A 19,349-nucleotide genomic window follows, 5' to 3' on the forward strand; every position below is an offset into this window, starting at 1 on the left:
ACGTGGCCAGCAAAAGAAGCCGGGTCCCGAGCAGCACAGCAACAAGAAACTGGCCTAGGAGGACGTTGGAGCGTCTTTCTTTCGCACGTCACTGCCTGACACCGTCATTTTAAAAAATAATAAATAAAATTAGTAGTACGAAGAAAGCTGCGCAAGCCACGTTCCCAGCAGGGTCTGCGCCAAAGCGCGCAAGGAAACGCTCCCGTTCCGGGTGGGAGGAAAGGATGAACGGCCCACCCAGCGCCGGGAAGGCTCGTCCCCGAGTAGGGGACGGGAACGGATGGGTCCCGGGGACTTGGGGCGCAGGGTCTGGGGCCCGAGGCCACGGGCGCAGCGGGCAGCCGGCTAGGCAGCGGTCTCTGGGATGGACGCCGTGCCCTACGTGGAGCCTTCCACCCCGACTTCACCCATCTCTGCTGCCCGCAACTTATATGACAAGAACATCTGGAACCGGACTATTATACCGAAAGGTCCTACCCATGTCTTTTCGCCGCCAGCAAGGCCCGACTCCGGGCCGCGCGTCCCCGGCAACCGCGCCCGCCCACGCAGCTGCAGAGACCAGAGAAGGCCTGCTCGCCCGCGCTCGGCGCCACCCAGCCCGCGCTCCGGGCGATACCACCTCGGGCGGCCCCTCTAAAGGCCGGGAGATGGTGTCGTCCCCGGCCTCCGATTGGTCTGCGGGGCGGGGGCGTGGCCTCTGGAGCCTGGTTCCGCGCGCCGGAGCGCGCTAGCCGCATTGCGAGCCGAACCCGGGAGCGGGCGCCATGGTGAGGAGTGGTTGTGGGGCGCGGGCGACGCGAAGGTGGGGGCTTCGGTCTGGGTTCGCGCTTCAGACAGAGCCTGGGCCTGGGCTTGGGCCTGGGCCTGGGCGTGCGCCTGCGCCTGCTCTGGGAGTGGGTTCCGGCAGACGCGGAGGTTGAGCTGACGGTCGCGCCCCGGCTCCCGTTGCAGGTGCTGTTGCACGTGCTATTTGAGCATGCGGTCGGCTACGCGCTGCTGGCACTGAAGGAAGTGGAGGAGATCAGTCTGCTGCAGCCGCAGGTGGGTGAGATCCATGGGCTCCTCTGGCGGCCTCGCAGACCCTCACCGCGCAGGTCCCAGCATGCAGCGCGCGCTCCCACGTGGCCGGCCGAGAGGTTCGGGGCGGGGGGCGGGCCTGGAAAGCTCTAGATCCGGGGGTCTTTACCTTGACTCATGGGAAGAATCGCTCTAGCAGTTAGAAATAAGCCTCCCGGACCCCGCGCCGGAACGATTAAAGCAGAGCTGGGTTGTGGGGTCCCGCTGTCAGTATATTTTAAGAGCTTCCAAGGCTGAGAACCGCTGCTTTACTGCGCCGCAGAGGCAGGAGGGAGGGAAGGAAACCATTCAGCCTCTTTCTCCCCCACTAGGTGGAGGAGTCCGTGCTCAACTTGGGCAAATTCCACAACATCGTTCGTCTGGTGGCCTTTTGTCCCTTTGCCTCGTCCCAGGTTGCCTTGGAAAATGCCAACGCCGTGTCTGAAGGTGAGTCGGCCACCACCAAGTATCACAGGGAGATGTGGTTCCTTCCGGTATCCTCTCGGGCAGCTTGTGATAGTATTTGCCGTCCTTGGCCGGCTGTGAGTCTGATAGGTGTGAGGCAGTATTTGAGACATAACTGTGTAATTTGAAATAATTGTCTTCACAGAGCTCAAGATCTGGGAACTGTGATGGACCAAACTGTTGAAAGCAGACGATGTGGGATGTGTGTTACGTTTCCTTGTGGGCACTGTAGTGACAAATTATTTTTTGAGACAGAGTCTCTGCCCTCCAGGCTGGAGTGCAGTGGCAAGATCTGGGCTCACTGCAACCTCCGCCTCCCTGGTTCACGCGATTCTTCTGCCTCAACCTCCCGAGTAACGGGGATTACAGGCGTGTGCCAGCCACCACACCCGGCTAATTTTGTGTTTTTAATAGAGACGGGGTTTCACCATGTTGGCCAGGATGGTCTGGATCTCCTGACCTCGTGATCCCCCACCTCGGCCTCCCAAAGTGCTGAGATTACAGGCGCGAGCCACCGTGCCCGGCTTGACAAAGGGGGTTTCTTAAAGGGGGTTGGCTTAACACCTACCTGTGCCTGAGTTTTTTGCCTAAACACAATCAGGTGTCTAGTTTTCTGCTTTTTATTTGCTTGGAAAGGGCAGTTGGATAAACACAGGCTAAGAAAAAAAGGTTTGGTTCTAGAAGGCAAATTCTACTAAATGCTCAAGGGTGTGTTACAAGCTGCTATTTATTGCACGATTGTGCTATCAGACCTGAGTGCAATTGTTCCCATTGCTGGGCCAGGCTTTGCAGTGATGACTTGCGAATCAAATCTGTCAATCCCCTGAGTGCAGTCACTGATGTCTCCATGTCTCTGAGCAATGCCTGATGGGGAGGGGTCTAGGTATGCCATCCCAGCATGCTCCGTGGAAGCAGGGTAATCAGCTGAGGAGATGTTAGAATTGATCATCCTTCAGCCTGTGAGTGGGAACTGTGTTCTTTCCTCTGAGGGGTTGTTCATGAGGACCTCCGCCTGCTCTTGGAGACCCACCTGCCATCCAAAAAGAAGAAAGTACTCTTGGGAGTTGGGGATCCCAAGATTGGTGCTGCAATACAGGAGGAGTTAGGGTACAACTGCCAGACTGGAGGCGTCATAGCTGAGATCCTGAGAGGTGAGACCATCATCCGTTATATTCATGTTATCCTTGACATTTTCGGGGAGGAGGTTCTGGAAACGTGGGTGCTTGTTGTGACTTCTGGGAAGGCCCTGGACTTGGCTGGTGCCCATGGGTGCGGGAGCTAGCTCAGAGCCCCTTGTTGCTCACCGTCCTGCCCTCTTCTTAGGAGTTCGTCTGCACTTCCACAATCTGGTGAAGGGTCTGACTGATCTGTCAGCTTGTAAAGCACAGCTGGGGCTGGGACACAGCTATTCCCGTGCCAAAGTTAAGTTTAATGTGAACCGAGTGGACAATATGATCATCCAGTCCATTAGCCTCCTGGACCAGCTGGATAAGGACATCAATACCTTCTCTATGCGTGTCAGGTAAAGTGCAGGGGCCACCCATAATACTGGAGCCTTTGGTCTGTAGTTTAGCTAATTCTGAGTCTTGATGAGGACTGACCATCCTGTGGGTAGAACCATGTGGACTGGGGCTGGGTCTAGGCCTCCTGGTGCTTACCACAGGCTGTGTTCTTACACTGACTGTATAGAAAGAGGAGGTAGAGTAAACCTACCCTATATACACCTCAGCTCAGGCCCTGTGCCTGGTCTGTATTGTGAATGGGGGAACATAGAATGAAGATTTGTAGCTCTATGGTTTTTGATGAAGCAGCTGGGCCAGGGAGTGACTGTGGCTCTTTGCAGGGAGTGGTATGGGTATCACTTTCCGGAGCTGGTGAAGATCATCAACGACAATGCCACATACTGCCGTCTTGCCCAGTTTATTGGAAACCGAAGGGAACTGAATGAGGAAAAGCTGGAGAAGCTGGAGGAGCTGACAATGGATGGGGCCAAGGCTAAGGCTATTCTGGATGCCTCACGGTCCTCCATGGGTCAGTGCAGAGCCTGGCAGCCTGCATAAGGTGTGGGGCTCTGAATATCTGGCCTCCTGCATTCACACTTGGTTTTTCCTAGGCATGGACATATCTGCCATTGACTTGATAAACATCGAGAGCTTCTCCAGTCGTGTGGTGTCTTTATCTGAGTACCGCCAGAGCCTACACACTTACCTGCGCTCCAAGATGAGCCAAGTAGCCCCCAGCCTGTCAGCCCTAATTGGGGAAGCGGTGCGTCACGGGACACAAAGATGGGAGAATAAGGACTGTTGCCATGTGCACCTGCACTGCTGTATTTCTTCACCCACTATGTCTTCCCTAGTTGTGCTTGATGGGGAGGGGGGGAGCAGGGCTGTCATGCAACTCGCAGGTCAGCAGTTCGTTTCTCTGACTGCTTCCTTGACTCTTTCCAGGTAGGTGCACGTCTCATCGCACATGCTGGCAGCCTCACCAACCTGGCCAAGTATCCAGCATCCACAGTGCAGATCCTTGGGGCTGAAAAGGCCCTGTTCAGGTACCAGTGAGGGCACCTGCCCACAATCAGGTGCCACTTCTGGTGCCCACTGCTTGTTGGGGGATCACGGTGATGGCTGACCAGGGCTCCCTGACCTATACAGGCCTCTGCTATGGGGGTGATGGCCAGTCCTGGTGTCTGAGTGATTCCCAGGGCCCAGCAAAGGGACCAAGTCTCCAGGTCAGCGACATCGGATGCCTTCCCTCTGCCTCTGGGAGCTATGGGTTGGCATGCATTGGGGTAGAGATCCAATCTGGCCTGAGGCTCACTCAGGACTTGGGGGTGAGAGGAGGGGAGGAGCTGAGCTGCCTTGGCTAATGGGGTTGAAATTTCTGATCTTAAACTCTCCACTGAATATTTTCTCAGAGCCCTGAAGACAAGGGGTAACACACCAAAATACGGACTCATTTTCCACTCCACCTTCATTGGCCGAGCAGCTGCCAAGAACAAAGGCCGCATCTCCCGATACCTGGCAAACAAATGCAGTATTGCCTCACGAATCGATTGCTTCTCTGGTATGGGTGGGGGGGCTGGCAGTTGTGAGAAGGGGCTGGCTGGCTGGCTGGGTGGGGAGGCTCACAACCATAGCTTCCACGATGATGGCAATATTTTTCGTCAACAGCAGTTCACCTAGTGAGTGTTGAGACTCTGGGTCTGAGTGAAGCTGAGGGCAGAGGGAACACAGGGTGGGGGTAGTTTTTCTCTTTGGGCTGACAGGCTTTGTTACTCACGCACATCCAGAGGTGCCCACGAGTGTATTTGGGGAGAAGCTTCGAGAACAAGTTGAAGAGCGACTGTCCTTCTATGAGACTGGAGAGATACCACGAAAGAATCTGGATGTCATGAAGGAAGCAATGGTTCAGGTTAGTTGGGCTTTGCTGGGCGTGGAGAGGCATAGCTAGCTGTTGGAGGTGATGAACTGTCTGAGCCTGACCTCGTAGAGTGGAGGCAAAAAAAACTGATTTAATGAGCCTGATCCAATAATGCCAGAAAGGAGTCCTCAGAGCACCAGAGGTCTTCAGGCCCTTTTAGCACTTTTCTTCGACCAGGCAGAGGAAGCGGCTGCTGAGATTACTAGGAAGCTGGAGAAACAGGAGAAGAAACGCTTAAAGAAGGAAAAGAAACGGCTGGCTGCACTTGCCCTCGCATCTTCAGAAAACAGCAGTAGTACTCCAGAGGAGTGTGAGGTCAGTAGGCAGCATGACCCTGGCAGAGATCCTAGGTTGTAGGATTTTCAACAGCAGAATAAAGGATGTGCTGCATCAAGCCATGGTCTTGAGTCCAGGCTTTTGGACTGAAACAAGGACCTGAAACATCTAAAACTACCTCTTGATTCTATAGGAAGGATATAGGTGCTGAACTTGCTCAAGAGCCCAGAGAGCTGGTTGTAGCTCACACCTGTTCCCTGGGCATGTGTGTTCTGTCCTCGGCTGCTTCCCAGGAGTCCTCAACCTGGGGTAGTGTAAATTCCTGCTCTGCTTATTCTCAGACGTGTGTCCGGAGGTGGTAGTGTTTCACAGTGGGGATGGGGGCAGGGAGGTCCCCAATGTGCTAAGCTACAATCATTCTCCCTGAGATTTTCATTTAGCACCCAGTTTCTTAAACAGTGTTTCAGGGCCCTCTCTGGAACTTGGCATGAGGGTTCTGTTGTGACCAGCATGGTGGGTGTTTCTTTAGGTTTTTTTTTAATGGGCTGAGGTAATTTCTCATTACATGTTTTCCTTCTAATTTGGGACAGTCTTTGGGATGGAGTTCTAAAGTTAATACCTACACAATTAAACTATGCCAGAAACACTGGGCAGTGTTAGTAACTACACAGTTTTCCCTGCTTTGGCTACTTAATTGCTGAAGATGTAATGGGGGTGTGTGTGATGGCACTGTTCTCACAGCCTGTTCCCCTGTCCTTCCCTTTAGGAGACGAGTGAAAAACCCAAAAAGAAGAAAAAGCAAAAGCCCCAGGAGGTTCCTCAGGAGAATGGAATGGAAGACCCATCTATCCCTTTCTCCAAACCCAAGAAAAAGAAATCTTTTTCCAAGGAGGAGTTGATGAGTAGTGATCTTGAAGAGACCGCTGGCAGCACCAGTCTTCCCAAGAGGAAGAAGTCTTCACCCAAGGAGGAAACAGTTAATGACCCCGAAGAGGCAGGCCACAGAAGTGGCTCCAAGAAAAAGAGGAAATTCTCCAAAGAGGAGCCAGTCAGCAGTGGGCCTGAAGAGGCAGCTGGCAAGAGCAGCTCCAAGAAGAAGAAAAAGTTCCATAAAGCATCCCAGGAAGATTAGAATGCAAATGGACATTCTCTGGGAGGTGGGACACACCATAGCCCAAGGTGACATCTTCCACCCTGTGCCCTGTTCCCCAATAAAAACAAATTCACAAAAGTTGGTTCATGTTCTTTATTGGACACCTTACATGAGTATGGACAAGGCCTATGGGTGGGGCAAGGCAGCAATGACAGCCTCAGTGAAGTCATGGCAAGTAGCATAGCCACCCATGTCAGAGGTTCGAACCTGTGGGGGAGAATCATCATCATCCATGTGGCCTGGGTTCCAGCCTAACAATTCCCATCACCACCCAACAGTCTCCCCTAAGGAAGCGGGCCCAAGGACAACCTAGGCTCTACCCAGCAAGGTGACCATGGTCCACTGCCTAGAGGCACAAGGTCTCTTCCCTGGTGCACTGCACTGAAGGGTATGGGGAGTGTGGTCCTTGCAAGGCTGGAAGAAATAAAGGGCTCTAGCTCCCATGGGGGTGCAGGTGACCGATGACAGACTTGATGAAGTCGGTTGTGGTGCTGTAGCCGCCCATGTCTCGAGTCCGCACCTACAGCCACCACCGGCAACAGCCGTGGGGAGGGAGAAAAGAGAGCCCATGAAGGGAGGTAGGGCAATGTGATTGAGGAAATGGAATCCAAGAATGCGTGACAGCCAGAAAAAAGAGGCAATGCACAGGAATGGAAGGAGGAGCCAGGTTGGGAAGCACATGGACCTGCCCACTCCTCTTAAGCCACTATTAGCTGTGCTGCAGCCAGAGCAGGACAGGAGGCTGAGCAGGCAAAGATGATGGGAAATGCAGATCAGAGGCGCGATGTGGCTACCTTCCTTGGAAGAAATAGAGACAAGACCAGGTGGAAGGAAAGAATCGCAGCGGAAAGGAGATGGGTGTGAAGGTGAAGCTGATGCTTCAGCCTGCCTGTATCCCTTGCTGTTCCACCCCCAAGGAGAGCTGCAAGTTCTGCATTCAGATGGCCCATGAAAAGGGCAGTGGATGGAGCAGGAAAGAGGGAACAGCAGATGGGATCTAAGAGGCAAAAGAGATCAAGAGGATGAAACAGCCAAGAGAAGGGAGGTGAAGAACAGCCCTGAGAGGGATGCAGGGATGTCAGGGAGCAGATGTTCTGGGAACCTGGGGGAAAAAGAGACCCCCATTCAGGTTCCCCAGAGAGTAGTACCGAGGTGCTGACCCCAGAACTACTCTAAACCCTGAAGCCACCACTACTCTTCTAAACTCACCTTGCCAACTTTGATCACCTTCTTCACTGCATCTGCAATCATGTTGGAGTGATACTCAAGACTGTGGATATGGACAGGAAGAAACTGTGACTCCCCCAAGACACCTCCCACGAATTTCCCCACCGGGCTCCTCCTCACAACACCCAACCACTGCCCACAGCCTCCCGTGACCTACTTGAGATGCCGCAACATGTTGGAAGCCGACAGCAGCATGGCTGTGGGATTGGCTATATTCCTGCCCACTGCCTGGGCAAATGGGTGCCGGGCACCCTGTGGAAAGAGGGGCAGGCTAGACACTGGGAGGAGCCAGGAAGGGTACACAGAGGCTTAGGTTGGAAAAGGACATTATGGGAGGGGAAGGTCAGGCCAGGGTCACTGAAAAGAGGCATGGTGGGCAGCGTGGGGGAAGAACAGGCTAAGATCACTTAGGAAGTGGAGACACTGGGATGGGGGAGAAATGGCAGACTTGAGGTCAGAGAAAGGGCACGTAGGAAGGGCCGAAGGAGAAAGCAGCCTCACTCACCGTCTCAAAGACTGCATATTCTGCACTATAGCTCTCACCAGGGACCACACCAGCTCCCCCAACCAGGCCAGCAGCCAGATTGTCAATAATGTTCCCATAGAGATTGGGCATCACGAGCACATCAAACTGGTAAGGATTCTGCACCAGCTAGAGGATGAAAGGTGTAGGCATGAAGTAAATTCCACTCCCCACCCTCCTCCTCCGCCCCGTGAGTGGAGATGTGGGGAGGCCTCACCTGCATGCAGCAGTTGTCTATGATCATTGTCTCAAATTTGATTTTGGGGTACAGTTCAGCAACTTCCTCGCAGCACTGCAGGAACAACCCATCCCCAAGTTTCCTGTCCATGGGCCAAAGGGGACAGAATCAGCCGAGAAAGTACAGGGGCTACCTTCCCAGGAACCCATCCTACACAAAGCCATGTCCCTCACATGATGTTGGCCTTGTGGACAGCAGTGACCTTGCTCCGCCCTTTCTTGGTGGCATAGTCAAAGGCGAACTTTGCAATCCGCTGAGACTTGGCTCGTGTGACAATCTTCAAACACTCAATCACACCCCTTGCACTCTGGGTAAGAAGACAGCAGCAGCTAGGTGACACTGGGAAGGGAAACAAGGAGCTCCACCTCTCTCCCACCTTCATCCTTGCCCTTCCCCAGTTTCTGGGGCCTCACCTCATGTTCCAGAGAGCTGTACTCCCCTTCGGTCTGCTCTCGAATGATCACCAGGTCTAGATTGTTGTGCCGAGTCATATACCCAGGAAGTGACTTCACATGGACTACGTTGGCAAACAAGTCCAACTTACGCCTGAGGGTGGGCAGGGCCATCAGCTCCGCTCCTGGTGCCCTGACACCTCTCGACCATTCGCCCCACCCAGACCACCTACCTCAGCCGCATATCATAGGAGGCTAGCTCCCCCTTATACTCCATCGGGGTATGAATCTTTCCTGTGTAAACAAAGTGGGAAAAGGAGTGTCAGGCACTGGCCAAGCCCAAGGGAACCCAGACCAGTGTCTAACCCCCTTAGGAACATAATGTAACCCAGACTCCCATCTCCCATTCCCAAATCAGTAATTTTTAAATTGTTGCTGGGGGCAAGGGACAAAAGAGAATAATGTGGTTACAGCCAGAAACATTTCATCTATTGCTGTGTGTGTGTGTGTGTGTGTGTGTGAGAGAGAGAGAGAGAGAGCGAGAGGGGGGGCGGAGAGAGAGACAGGGTCTCACTCTGTCGCCTAGAGTGCAGTGGTGCTATCTGGGCTCACTGCAACCTCCACCTCCCAAGTTCAAGCAATTATTCTGCCTCAGCCGCCCCAGTAGCTGGGATTACAGGCATGTGCCACCACACCTGGCTAACTTTTTGTATTTTTAGTAGAGGCGGGGGTCTCACCATATTGGCCAGGCTGGTCTTGAACTCCTGACCTCAAGTGATCCGCCCACCCCAGCCTTAATGCTTTATTTTTAGTCAACATATTTAATTTAGGCTGAAACTTCAAAATGGAGAATGGATTTTTTTCTATTTATCAAAAAAGAGCCTGGGTTTAATAAGAAGTTGAAAAACAATGCTAGCAGATCTGTGATCTTTTAGATGTTTCTGTGCCTTCTCCTTATTTGACATTTTTTAATCCAACAACTACTGATGAATGTCAATTATATGTCAGGCAATAAGGATAGCAACTAAAACCATACAACTCCTGCCCTCGAGAAGCAAACGGTACACTGGGAAAGACAGATAATATGAAAGACATGATAAATACCATGGGAAACTTGCATAGCAACACAAAGAGGAAATCCTCTCCAGTAATATCAGGATATAGCACAGAACAGCTAGCACTTCAGTCACGCCTTAAGTTATGTGAGCACAATGGGCTCAATAGTGATCCCCGAAATGACTGTCCATGCCGTGAGCCCCAGAACCTATATATGTGACCTTATTTGGGAAAAGAGGCTTTGCAGATGTAACTAAGTTAAGGATCTTGAGAAAAAATCGTCCTGGATGAGGGTTGGCCCTAAATCCAGTGATAAATATTTAAGGAGAAAAATGATACAGAGATAGAGAAGGAAGAAAACCACAGATACTGGGGTGATGCATCTACAAGTCAAAAAACAGCAGGAGCCACCAGAAGAGGCAAGAAAGGATTCTCCCCTAAACCTTCAGAGGGAGCAGGGCCCTGCCAACCCCTTAATTTCAGACTTATGACCTCCAGTACTGTGAGAGAATACATTTCTGTTATGATAGGCCACCAGGTTCATGGTAGTGTGTTATGGCAGCTATGGGAAACTAATACAGTGAATGAGTGAGAAGGACTCTAACAGGTAGCTTCAAAGAATGAATGTTCTGGGTACAGGGAACAGTATAAGTCAGGTAGTACATATTTGGCATCTAACACACAATCTAGTGTGATTGAAGCACAGAACAAGAGTTGTGGAACCAAGGCAGAAAAGTTAAGGGCCAACTTATAAAGTACTGACTTTCCTATGGTAAGGCTGACCTGGAAAAGTCAGGCTGTTCTTTCCAAGAAAAGAGATATGGAAGATGAACTGTAGGGGCAGAACTAGAAGCCAAAAAATTCAAATGAGGAGATTAAAGCATGGAAGACAAAAGAAAAGGGGCAGCTAGGCAGGGTGGCTCATGCCTATAATCCCAGCACTTTGGAATGCGGAGGTGGGTGGATCACTTGAGGTCAAGAGTTCGAGACCTGCCTGGCCAACATGATAAAACCCTGCCTCTACTAAAAATTCAAAAATTAGCCTGGGCATGGTGGCTCACGCTTGTAATCCCAGCACTTTGGGAGGCCAAGGCGGGCAGATCACAAGGTCAGGAGTTCAAGACCAGCCCGACCAACATGGTGAAACCCCACCTCTACTAAAAATACAAAAATTAGGCGTGGTGGCACACTCCTGTAATACCAGCCAGCTACTCAGGAGGCTGAGGCAGGAGAATCGCTTGAATCCGGGAGGCGGAGGTTGCAGTGAGCCAAGATGGCGACATTGCACTCCAGCCTGGGCAACAGAGCAAGACTCTGTTTTAAACAAAACAAAACAAATACAAAAATTAGCTGGGTGTGGTGATGCACACCTGTAGTCCCAGCTACTCGGGAGGCTGAAGCAGGAGAATCGCTTGAACTGGAGATGGGGAGGTTGCAGTGAGCAGAGATCGCACCACTGCACTCCAACCTGGGCAACAGAGTGAGACTGTCTCAAAAAAAAAAAAAAAGAAAGAGAGAGAGAGGGGGAGAGGGGAAGAAAGGAAGAGGGGAAGGGAAGGGAAGAAAAGTGGGAGGGAGGGAGGGAAAGAAAACAAATGAAAAGAAAGAGAAGAGAAGAGAAGAGAAGGGGCAGCTAGAAGTGGTATTCCAGAAATGCAATGAACAAGATTTGATGACAGTTGATGTAGCCTCAGGACAGACTCAGAACCCCTGGAACTTTTCTGCATAGACAGCTGACATGATCTCTCAACTCCTGGGTTCCCAATGGGAAAGAACAAATGTCCAAATACCAGCGGTGGTTGCCCTGGAGAGTTAATATAATTGCATACCATGTGGGGAGAAGGGCTTAATAAACATTTGATCATTTGATTTTAAATGGCACATGGACAAGTGGCAAGAGGGCACACATACCAATGATGGCCACTTTATTCTCCTTCATGGAACTCAGCACCTGCTCCAGCTTCTCCTCAGATGCCATATTCTGCACCTCACTCAGGTGGTGCTCCTGGAACTCCACTGGGACAGCGGCAGCCTTCAGAGACAGGTTCCCAAAACATCACAGTCAAGGCCAAATCCTTTCCAACCCACTACTGTCCTCTACTGTCTGATTCCCGAGGCCACTCACCTTGAACACCTCCTTGACGGCGTGCATCAGCTCAGGTCCCACACCGTCTCCCGGAAGCATGGTCACGGGAAAGGAGCCCTCCACCCTCACGTCCTCGGCCTTAATTGGGGGAAGAAGGGAGAAGCAAAGATAGAGCTGGGGCGGGAGAAGGGGTCCTGGGAGTAGGGAAGTGGGGAGACCCGGGAAGGATGGAGAAAAGCCAGGGGAGGGAGCAGCGAGGAAGGGGCAGGGTCGTGAGCGAGACCCCAGCCAGATTCATGCATACCTGGCTCCGCGATGCAGCGTGCGCCGCGGCCGAGGTACTCAGACCTCTCCATGCCCCAGGGTTCCCGGCGGAGACCAACGCCTACAACAGGGACACACAAGCCTGTAAGGTCAGATTTCAGACATCCAGACCCCGAACACCACAGTTGACTTTGCCCTGTTTAGGAAACCCTAGGAAAAAGTCTCCGCTCCCTTGCCCGCCCCTGCCCCACATGTCCTGGGCGCTCACTCGGGTCAGCCAGCGGACACCGCTCAGTGCCGCCATGTTTCCCGCAGAAAGTCGCGTGAGAAGTGACGCCTGAAGCTGGCGCGGCCCTCTACCCCGACTTCCGGCCTGTGCTGGGTGCCTGGTACTTCTCTCTCTGCGCCAACCAGCGCTGCTTGCTCACGCCTGTTTCTCCTCTTTCTTGCCGGTGGGGAGGTCATGGGATGCGCGAGCACTTTGTCTCTTGATTTATTTTCAGTCGCCATATTTAATCTACGTGGAAACTTCAAAATAACATTGGGGGGAAAATGTAACGTCATGTTTATCAGACGAGGAGCTGAGCTTAACAAGAGATTGAGAGAAAATCCTTGGGAAGCTGTTAAAATTGTGTCAATGCGTTTGTTATTCTTTTAACCAGTACTCACCAAATACCTGTATGTCAGGCTCTGCAGGAACACAGTACAGCCATGGGAGGTGTGTGTGGGGTTTCTCCACCAGTCTCCGAGAGTGCCCAGTACCTCTGTATTACCCGTTGCCTCGTAGTTTTTTTCTTAAAGGGTCTTTTTCTTTGCTGTGACAGTTATTTCCCTAATAGTGTGTCCCAGACTTGAACTCCCCAGGACAGGCCCATAACTAGTGCCAGAAATGAGTTCAAGCGTGTAAGTGTGACTAAAGGGAATTTCAGACTGATCCTTAAAGTAACAATCATAAAAAATAAAAAGAGTTTGGACAACATAGGGAGACCTCGACTCTACAAAAAATTTAAAAATTAGCCAGGCGTGGTGACACACCTGTAGTCCTAGCTACTTAGGAGGCGGAGGTGGGAGGATCACTTAAGCCCAGGAGGTGGAAGCTGTAGCGAGCCCTGATGGCACCACTGCACTCCAGCTTGGGAGACAGGGCGAGACCCGTCTCAAAACAACTCCAGTCACGGTATTAGGTGTGTACAATTGACACACCTAAAGACAAACTGATACAGGAAGACTTGCCTCACCCACTCTTCTGGAAGTATGGTTTTGGATCACCTATGCAGATGGACCAGAGCACTTGTTAAAAATGTAGGCTTGTGAGTCATACCTCATTTGCTGAATCCAAATCTCTGTGTCGCGGGCCCAGAAAATATATCTCTAACAGACTTCCCCTGTTAATACATGCTGAAATGTAAGAACCGCTAACTAGGTTCTCTGTGATAAGTTCCTCCTTCGTATATACCTCAACCAGCCAAAAAGGTGGCAAGGCAAAGGCATTCCCAGTGGTTCTAATCTTGGGGAACAAGCATAGGCTTTGTGCCTCCTCTGCAATCCTTTAGGTGAGACATTCTCCTATATAGTAGTAGGATGAGAAGATTAAATTAGATAATGTGTAAGAGTTTTGAACAAATGAAAAGTACTGGGTAAATACAGAGTTGTTATTATAGCTAATATAATATTAATATAACACACTCCTCTATTTCCATTCATATATCCCATGAAACCAACCAAAACCAGAGAGCACCACTGTCTTGCTCCCATAGACTCCCTAGCCCAAGCTTCCACATCAGTATTACCATTCGTCACCATTTTTCTTCTCCAAATATTTCTCCTTCTGACTAAGAAAAAAAATGGAAGATTTACGAACTCTGCCTCCCGGGTTCCAGCGATTCTCCTGCCTCCGCCTCCCTGGTAGCTGGGATTACAGGCATAAGCCAACACACCCGGCTAATTTTTGTATTTTTATTAGCGACAGGGTTTCACCGTGTTGGCCAGGCTGGTCTCAAACTCCTGACCTCAGGTGATCCGCCCGCCTCAGCCTCCCAAAGTGCTGGGATTACAGGCATGAGCCACCGCACCCAGCTAGATTTACTCTTTTTAAAAAACTACATTTTCTGTTACTTCAGGAAATTTAGGATAAGAAAGAAGAGAGATGTACCATCTTAATCCAATCTCTGATAGCAATCTAATTTTCTTGAGGATAACTACATCATTTCCATCCCTGCACAGACTTGTTCCCCACCTAACACTCAAAAAATATCTGCTAACTGATAAAACACTAAGTGGCTGTCACCAGGGTGAAAGGAACTGATGGAGGTTACCAGTGGACACAGGCCAAGAAAATGAGACCATTATTGTCTGAAGGCCACTGTGTTCTCCCCATGAACTCAGCAAGCTCTCCTGGCCTTCAAGTCCCCATGAGGGCGTCTTTGACCAATACTGCCTGATAATGGAGAAATCCAGTCAGGACCTTTGAAAAGTTTCTTAACCAATCTCCTGGGGGATGGGAGGGAGGTTATACCATCTTGTTTTCTTCTAACTGTTGTGGAGTCTCCCCTGTCTAGCACAAGAGGCCATAATGATGGATAAGCTGCCTGTACTTGAGTGTTCAGTGTGAAGCTGAGTGACTTGAATGTCTGCTTCCCAGGCCTGCAAATCCTCCAGCACAGGAGTCCTAACTTGGGGTCTACAGAATCCCCTAGGTGTCCATGAATAGGAATCAGTACTGTGAACCCGGATGGGGAAAACCAAAAATCACATCTTTATTCTCACCTCTAACTGAAATTTAGCATTTCCTTTCATTATGAATGCAGGTCACAGATTACAGTGCTACCTGTAGTACTCTTGACTTTGTGAATCATAAAAAATATAGATATTTTCATACCACATTTTAGTCATAGTAGATATCTTAAAGTATTACTTTAATCCCTATTTTTACATTATTTGACCCAATGCTAGATTGTGTTATTTAATGAATTAATAAAGCAGCAAACATAGTAATATGTTACAAGGTAGCTTTTATTCCTTTTTCTTTTTCTCTTTTTAGAGAGATGGTTTTAGTCTGTTGCCCAGGCTACTGTATGATCATGGCTCACTGTAAATCAAACTCCTGGGCTCAGGAGATCCTCCCACCTCAGCCTCCCAAGTAGCTGGAACTACAGGCATGCGCCACCATGCCTAGCTAATTTTAAAATATTTTGTAGACATGAGGTCTTGCCATGTCGCCCAGGCTTGTCTTAATCATATTTGTCTTGTCTTGTAATTCTATTTATTTTGTGTATTTAAAAGCCTCTTCTTTTTTTTCTTTTTTGGAGACAGAGTCTTGCTCTGTTGCCCAGGCTGAAGTGCAGTGGCGTGATCTTGGCTCACTGCAAGCTCCGCCTCCCGGGTTCACACCATTCTCCTGCCTCAGCCTCCCAAGTAGCTGGGGTTACAGGTGCCTGCCACCACGCCCAGCTAATTTTTTTTATATTTGTAGTAGAGACGGGGTTCACCGTGTTAGCCAGGATAGTCTTGATCTCCTGACCTCGTGATGTGCCCACCTCGGCCTTCCAAAGTGTTGGGATTACAGGCGTGAGCCACCATGCCCGGCCTAAAAGCCTCTTCTAAGAAAGATTCCACAGGCTTCACCAGCCTTCCAAAGAGGTCCACTGCACACAAAAGTTTCAGAATTTCTGGTGTGTGAGGCCTACTGGATCTTTTTCTGAAACCATGAACAATCAAAAGAGTAATATAACAAATGACAATTCCTTGAAAATTAAAGTCTGAAAAAGCTTCTTGGGAGAAAGAATTTGATCTGTGGTTGAAAGGATAAACAGAATTACAAAGAAGAAGTGATTACAGTCAGGGAAAATGGAAATGTAAGCAAAGGTACTGTCTCAGATCAACTGCCCTAGAAGCGGAGCCCAAGACAGGGATGCTATGCAATTGACCTGTTGAAGGAGTGCTCTCAGGAGAAACACATCAGAAGGTGAATGAGCAGAAGATGGCAGGGGAAGGAGCTCAACGAGATGTGGCCTCAGCTGGAGTCCACCTCAGCCCCATCTCCTGGGGAGCTCTGGAGCATGAATGACAACTCAAGGTTGTCACAATTTGAGACAAAGCTTAACAACCCTGCTTCACCCCTGCGTGGCATAGGTCAGGGACAACCCTTCAGAGAAGGAGGAAGCTGTGAGCCATTAGTGGCCAACACCTGAAGCAATTGGGGGAATGGATACACCAGCTGGGCAAAAGGATCTGGCCAAGGCAGCCACTACCTTGTGGAGGTGACAGTGAGCATGGTATGCTGACGAACAGTGAGGCGGGCAGACATATTTGAGGAGATGAGTTATAGTAAGGATTGGTGAGTAAGTAAGGACCCTGTTGAGGTTGGTGACCGTTAAATTTATTGTGGTGCAATTGTGTGTGATTTCATGGTGAAAGCAAACACTTGAGTTCATCCAAAAGTGATATTTTGCTAGAGAGAGGTACAAGGGAGTTGAGAGTGTTGGCAAAATGGGATCAGGAGGTAAGTGAAGACAGAAGAGATCTAATCAATAGGCAGGTGAGGAAAGAATCAAAAACCCCCAAAATATTCAAAGAGTAGTATTTGTGGGGGTCATTGAGCAACTAAGATGGGAAGAGAGGATGCTGCTTCCACCAGTGGTTTTGGAGGTGGAGCAGATGCTGGTGATAATGAAGTCCCAGATGGGAAATGAGAGTGGATGCCAAGGAGAGCTCAAGGACCCTGCAGATGAGGACTCAGACCCACAATATTGATGAGGCATCCATATCACCATGGGTGTCAATGAGGATAGTGGCCTCAGCTGAGGCAGGGGAAAGCTGGGATCCAAATGCCATAGTCTTCTCATGATAAGCAAAAGAGACGAGGAGGTGAGAGATGGCAGAGAATGAGAGAGGTGATATCAGTTACCAGAAAGAGCCCCTAAAAGGCAACACTTTTTTTTTTTTCCTGTTAGTTTTAATATAAACTTTTGCTTTAGTACTTTTAGACAACCCTCTTTTAAAATATATATAATATATATGTGTGTCTGAAGGTTCTTACCACACCAACCACAGCCCCAATCTTTTTGCCCTAACCTCAGAATCAGTTAGTTGTCCCCTTTAAAACCCTTTTCTTACACACACACACACACACACACACACACACACACACGGAATATATAGTATTGTTTTTGGTGTATGAGTGTGTGCTTCAGAATAAATGGTTTCATACTCTATATACTTACTATTCCATAATTTACTTTTTTCACTTAACACTGTATCTCAGATGTCTTAGAGAATGAGCAGCCTCATTGTTTTATTCTGTAATATGAATTAACTAAATTTATGGAGCCTTTCTTTTTTTTTTTTGTTTTTTGTTTTTTGTTTTTTTGAGACATAGTCTTACTCTGTCATCCAGGTTGGAGTACAATGGCATGAACTCGGCTCACTGCAACCTCCGCCTCCCGGGTTCAAGCAATTCTCTTGCCTCAGTAGCTGGGATTACAGGCACACGCCACCACGCCCAGATAATTGTTTGTATTTTTAGTAGAGACAGAGTTTCACCATGTTGGCCAGGCTGGTCTCAAACTCCTGACCTCAGGTGAGCCGCCCGCCTCAGCCTCCCAAAGTGCTGGAATTACAGGCGTGAGCCACCAAGCCCGGCCTGAGGCTTTCTTAAATTGATGACAGTGTGGTTTCCAGTTTGGGCCATTATCAGCAACATTGCTGTGTACATCTCTTTATGTCAGGGTGTCCAGTCTTTCAGCTTCCCTGGGCCACACTGGAAGAAGAATTGTCTTGGGCCACACATAAAATACACTAACACTGACGGTAGTTCATGAGCTAAAAAAAAAAAAAAAAGGCAAAACAACTTATGTATTTTACAAAAGTTTATGAATTTGTGTTGGGCTGCATTCAAAACTGTCCTGGGCTGCAATCAAAATTTGTCCTTGGTTGGACAAGTTTGCCGTACATCTTTCTTTGTACACACGATGAATGTCACAGAGAGCCCACAAAGCAGCTGTACCATGTGTATGTTCCAGGTATGAATATGTTCTGCTGCAATAAACAGAAAACTCATTAAACAAATATGGAGCTGGTGTGGTGGCTCATGCCTGTAACCCCAGCACTTTAGGAGGTCGAGGCGGGCAGATCACCTGAGGTCAGGAGTTCGAGACCAGGCTGACCAATATGGAGAAACCCCATCTCTACTAAAAATACAAAAACAAATTAACCGGGCATGGTGGTGCATGCCTGTAATCCTGGCTACTTGGGAGGCTGAGGTAGGAGAATCGCTTGAACCCGGGAGGCAGAGGTTGCAGTGAGCTGAGATTGCACCATTGCACTCCAACCTGGGCAACAGGAGGGAAACTTCGTCTTAAAAAACAAAGTAAAACAAATATGGGTTGTTTTTTCCCCCCTCACCTCTGAAGGTAAGGAGTTACTGAGATTGTTTTAGCTGCTTGGTAATGCCCCAGGGATCCAGGCTGTCTTCCCTTCTGCTCTGCCAGCCTTAGTGTGTTGCCTGATGTCCTCATCCTTGGTGCTTCATAGTCACAATATGACTGCTGCTGCTCTGGACATCACTTCTGCATTCAGAGATGGAAAGGGAGAAATAACAGTCCCAGCCACAACCACTCTTCTTATCAGAAATGTAAAAACATTCCCAGAAGATTTCTTAGGACTCACAGGCCGGAACCAAATCCATGACCACTCCTACTGCAAGGGAGTCTAGGAAAGAGAGGAATAGATTTCCCTGGCTGGCTTAAACGAATGCTTCACATCCCAGCTGCACATTTTAATCACTTGGGAGCTCTAATATCTATCTGGGCTTCACCTCCAGAGGTTTTGATATAATTGGTCTGAGATGGGGCCTAGACACTGCTGTTTTGATAAGCTCCATAGATGACTCTCAAAACTGACCAGAGTTGAGAGACACTGGGTTCCTCCAATCATGATCCTTCATTTAGGGCTGGGCAGGTATATCAGTTAGGATTATATTCAGTTGCAAGTGACAATATACAACATACCAAGCCTAAACAAGAGAGGAGTTTATTTATTGCTCACATAAAAGTTCAGCAGGCTGAGTGCAGTGGCTCATATTTGTAATCTCAGAACTTTGGGAGGCTGCGGCAAGAGAAAGCCAGGAGGTTGAGACCAGCCTGGGCAACATAATGAACCCTCTACCTCTACAAAAATTAAAAAAAAAAAAAAAA

The 19,349-nt window shown here is 49.4% G+C and overlaps 2 protein-coding genes across 3 annotated transcripts in view; one reads left to right on the forward strand and one right to left on the reverse strand.

The window, feature by feature from the left end:
- Positions 1–228: 228 nt before the first annotated feature.
- On the forward strand, positions 229–6,448 carry NOP56 (NOP56 ribonucleoprotein). 2 transcript variants are annotated; one of them, XM_011974596.1, is made up of 12 exons: positions 229–767; positions 952–1,041; positions 1,389–1,503; positions 2,511–2,672; positions 2,845–3,043; positions 3,365–3,552; positions 3,635–3,786; positions 3,969–4,075; positions 4,436–4,584; positions 4,811–4,932; positions 5,119–5,256; positions 5,984–6,448. In XM_011974596.1, the coding sequence occupies exons 1-12, from the start codon at positions 765–767 to the stop codon at positions 6,347–6,349; spliced, it is 1,791 nt and encodes a 596-aa protein (XP_011829986.1). In that variant the 5' UTR covers positions 229–764; the 3' UTR covers positions 6,350–6,448. The 2 variants fall into 2 exon arrangements, with proteins under 2 accessions (XP_011829986.1, XP_011829995.1); XM_011974605.1 differs by having other exon boundaries at positions 3,969–4,069.
- A 1-nt stretch (position 6,449) lies between these two features.
- The window catches only part of IDH3B (isocitrate dehydrogenase 3 (NAD+) beta), a 34,030-nt gene continuing 21,130 nt past the window's right edge, over positions 6,450–19,349 (reverse strand). The window contains exons 2-14 of the mRNA XM_011974583.1: positions 18,559–18,722; positions 12,425–12,684; positions 12,197–12,277; positions 11,932–12,030; positions 11,718–11,838; positions 8,984–9,044; positions 8,772–8,904; positions 8,532–8,665; positions 8,338–8,440; positions 8,103–8,249; positions 7,755–7,849; positions 7,580–7,640; positions 6,450–6,890 (exon numbers count right to left, since the gene is read on the reverse strand). Of these exons, the coding sequence (XP_011829973.1) occupies positions 6,804–6,890; positions 7,580–7,640; positions 7,755–7,849; positions 8,103–8,249; positions 8,338–8,440; positions 8,532–8,665; positions 8,772–8,904; positions 8,984–9,044; positions 11,718–11,838; positions 11,932–12,030; positions 12,197–12,277; positions 12,425–12,460 (1,158 nt within the window). The 5' untranslated portion in view covers positions 12,461–12,684; positions 18,559–18,722 and the 3' untranslated portion in view covers positions 6,450–6,803. The remainder of the gene's footprint in view (positions 6,891–7,579; positions 7,641–7,754; positions 7,850–8,102; positions 8,250–8,337; positions 8,441–8,531; positions 8,666–8,771; positions 8,905–8,983; positions 9,045–11,717; positions 11,839–11,931; positions 12,031–12,196; positions 12,278–12,424; positions 12,685–18,558; positions 18,723–19,349) is intronic.

This window comes from Mandrillus leucophaeus, unplaced genomic scaffold (genome assembly GCF_000951045.1).
Source record: "Mandrillus leucophaeus isolate KB7577 unplaced genomic scaffold, Mleu.le_1.0 Scaffold101, whole genome shotgun sequence".
NCBI lineage: Eukaryota > Metazoa > Chordata > Mammalia > Primates > Cercopithecidae > Mandrillus > Mandrillus leucophaeus.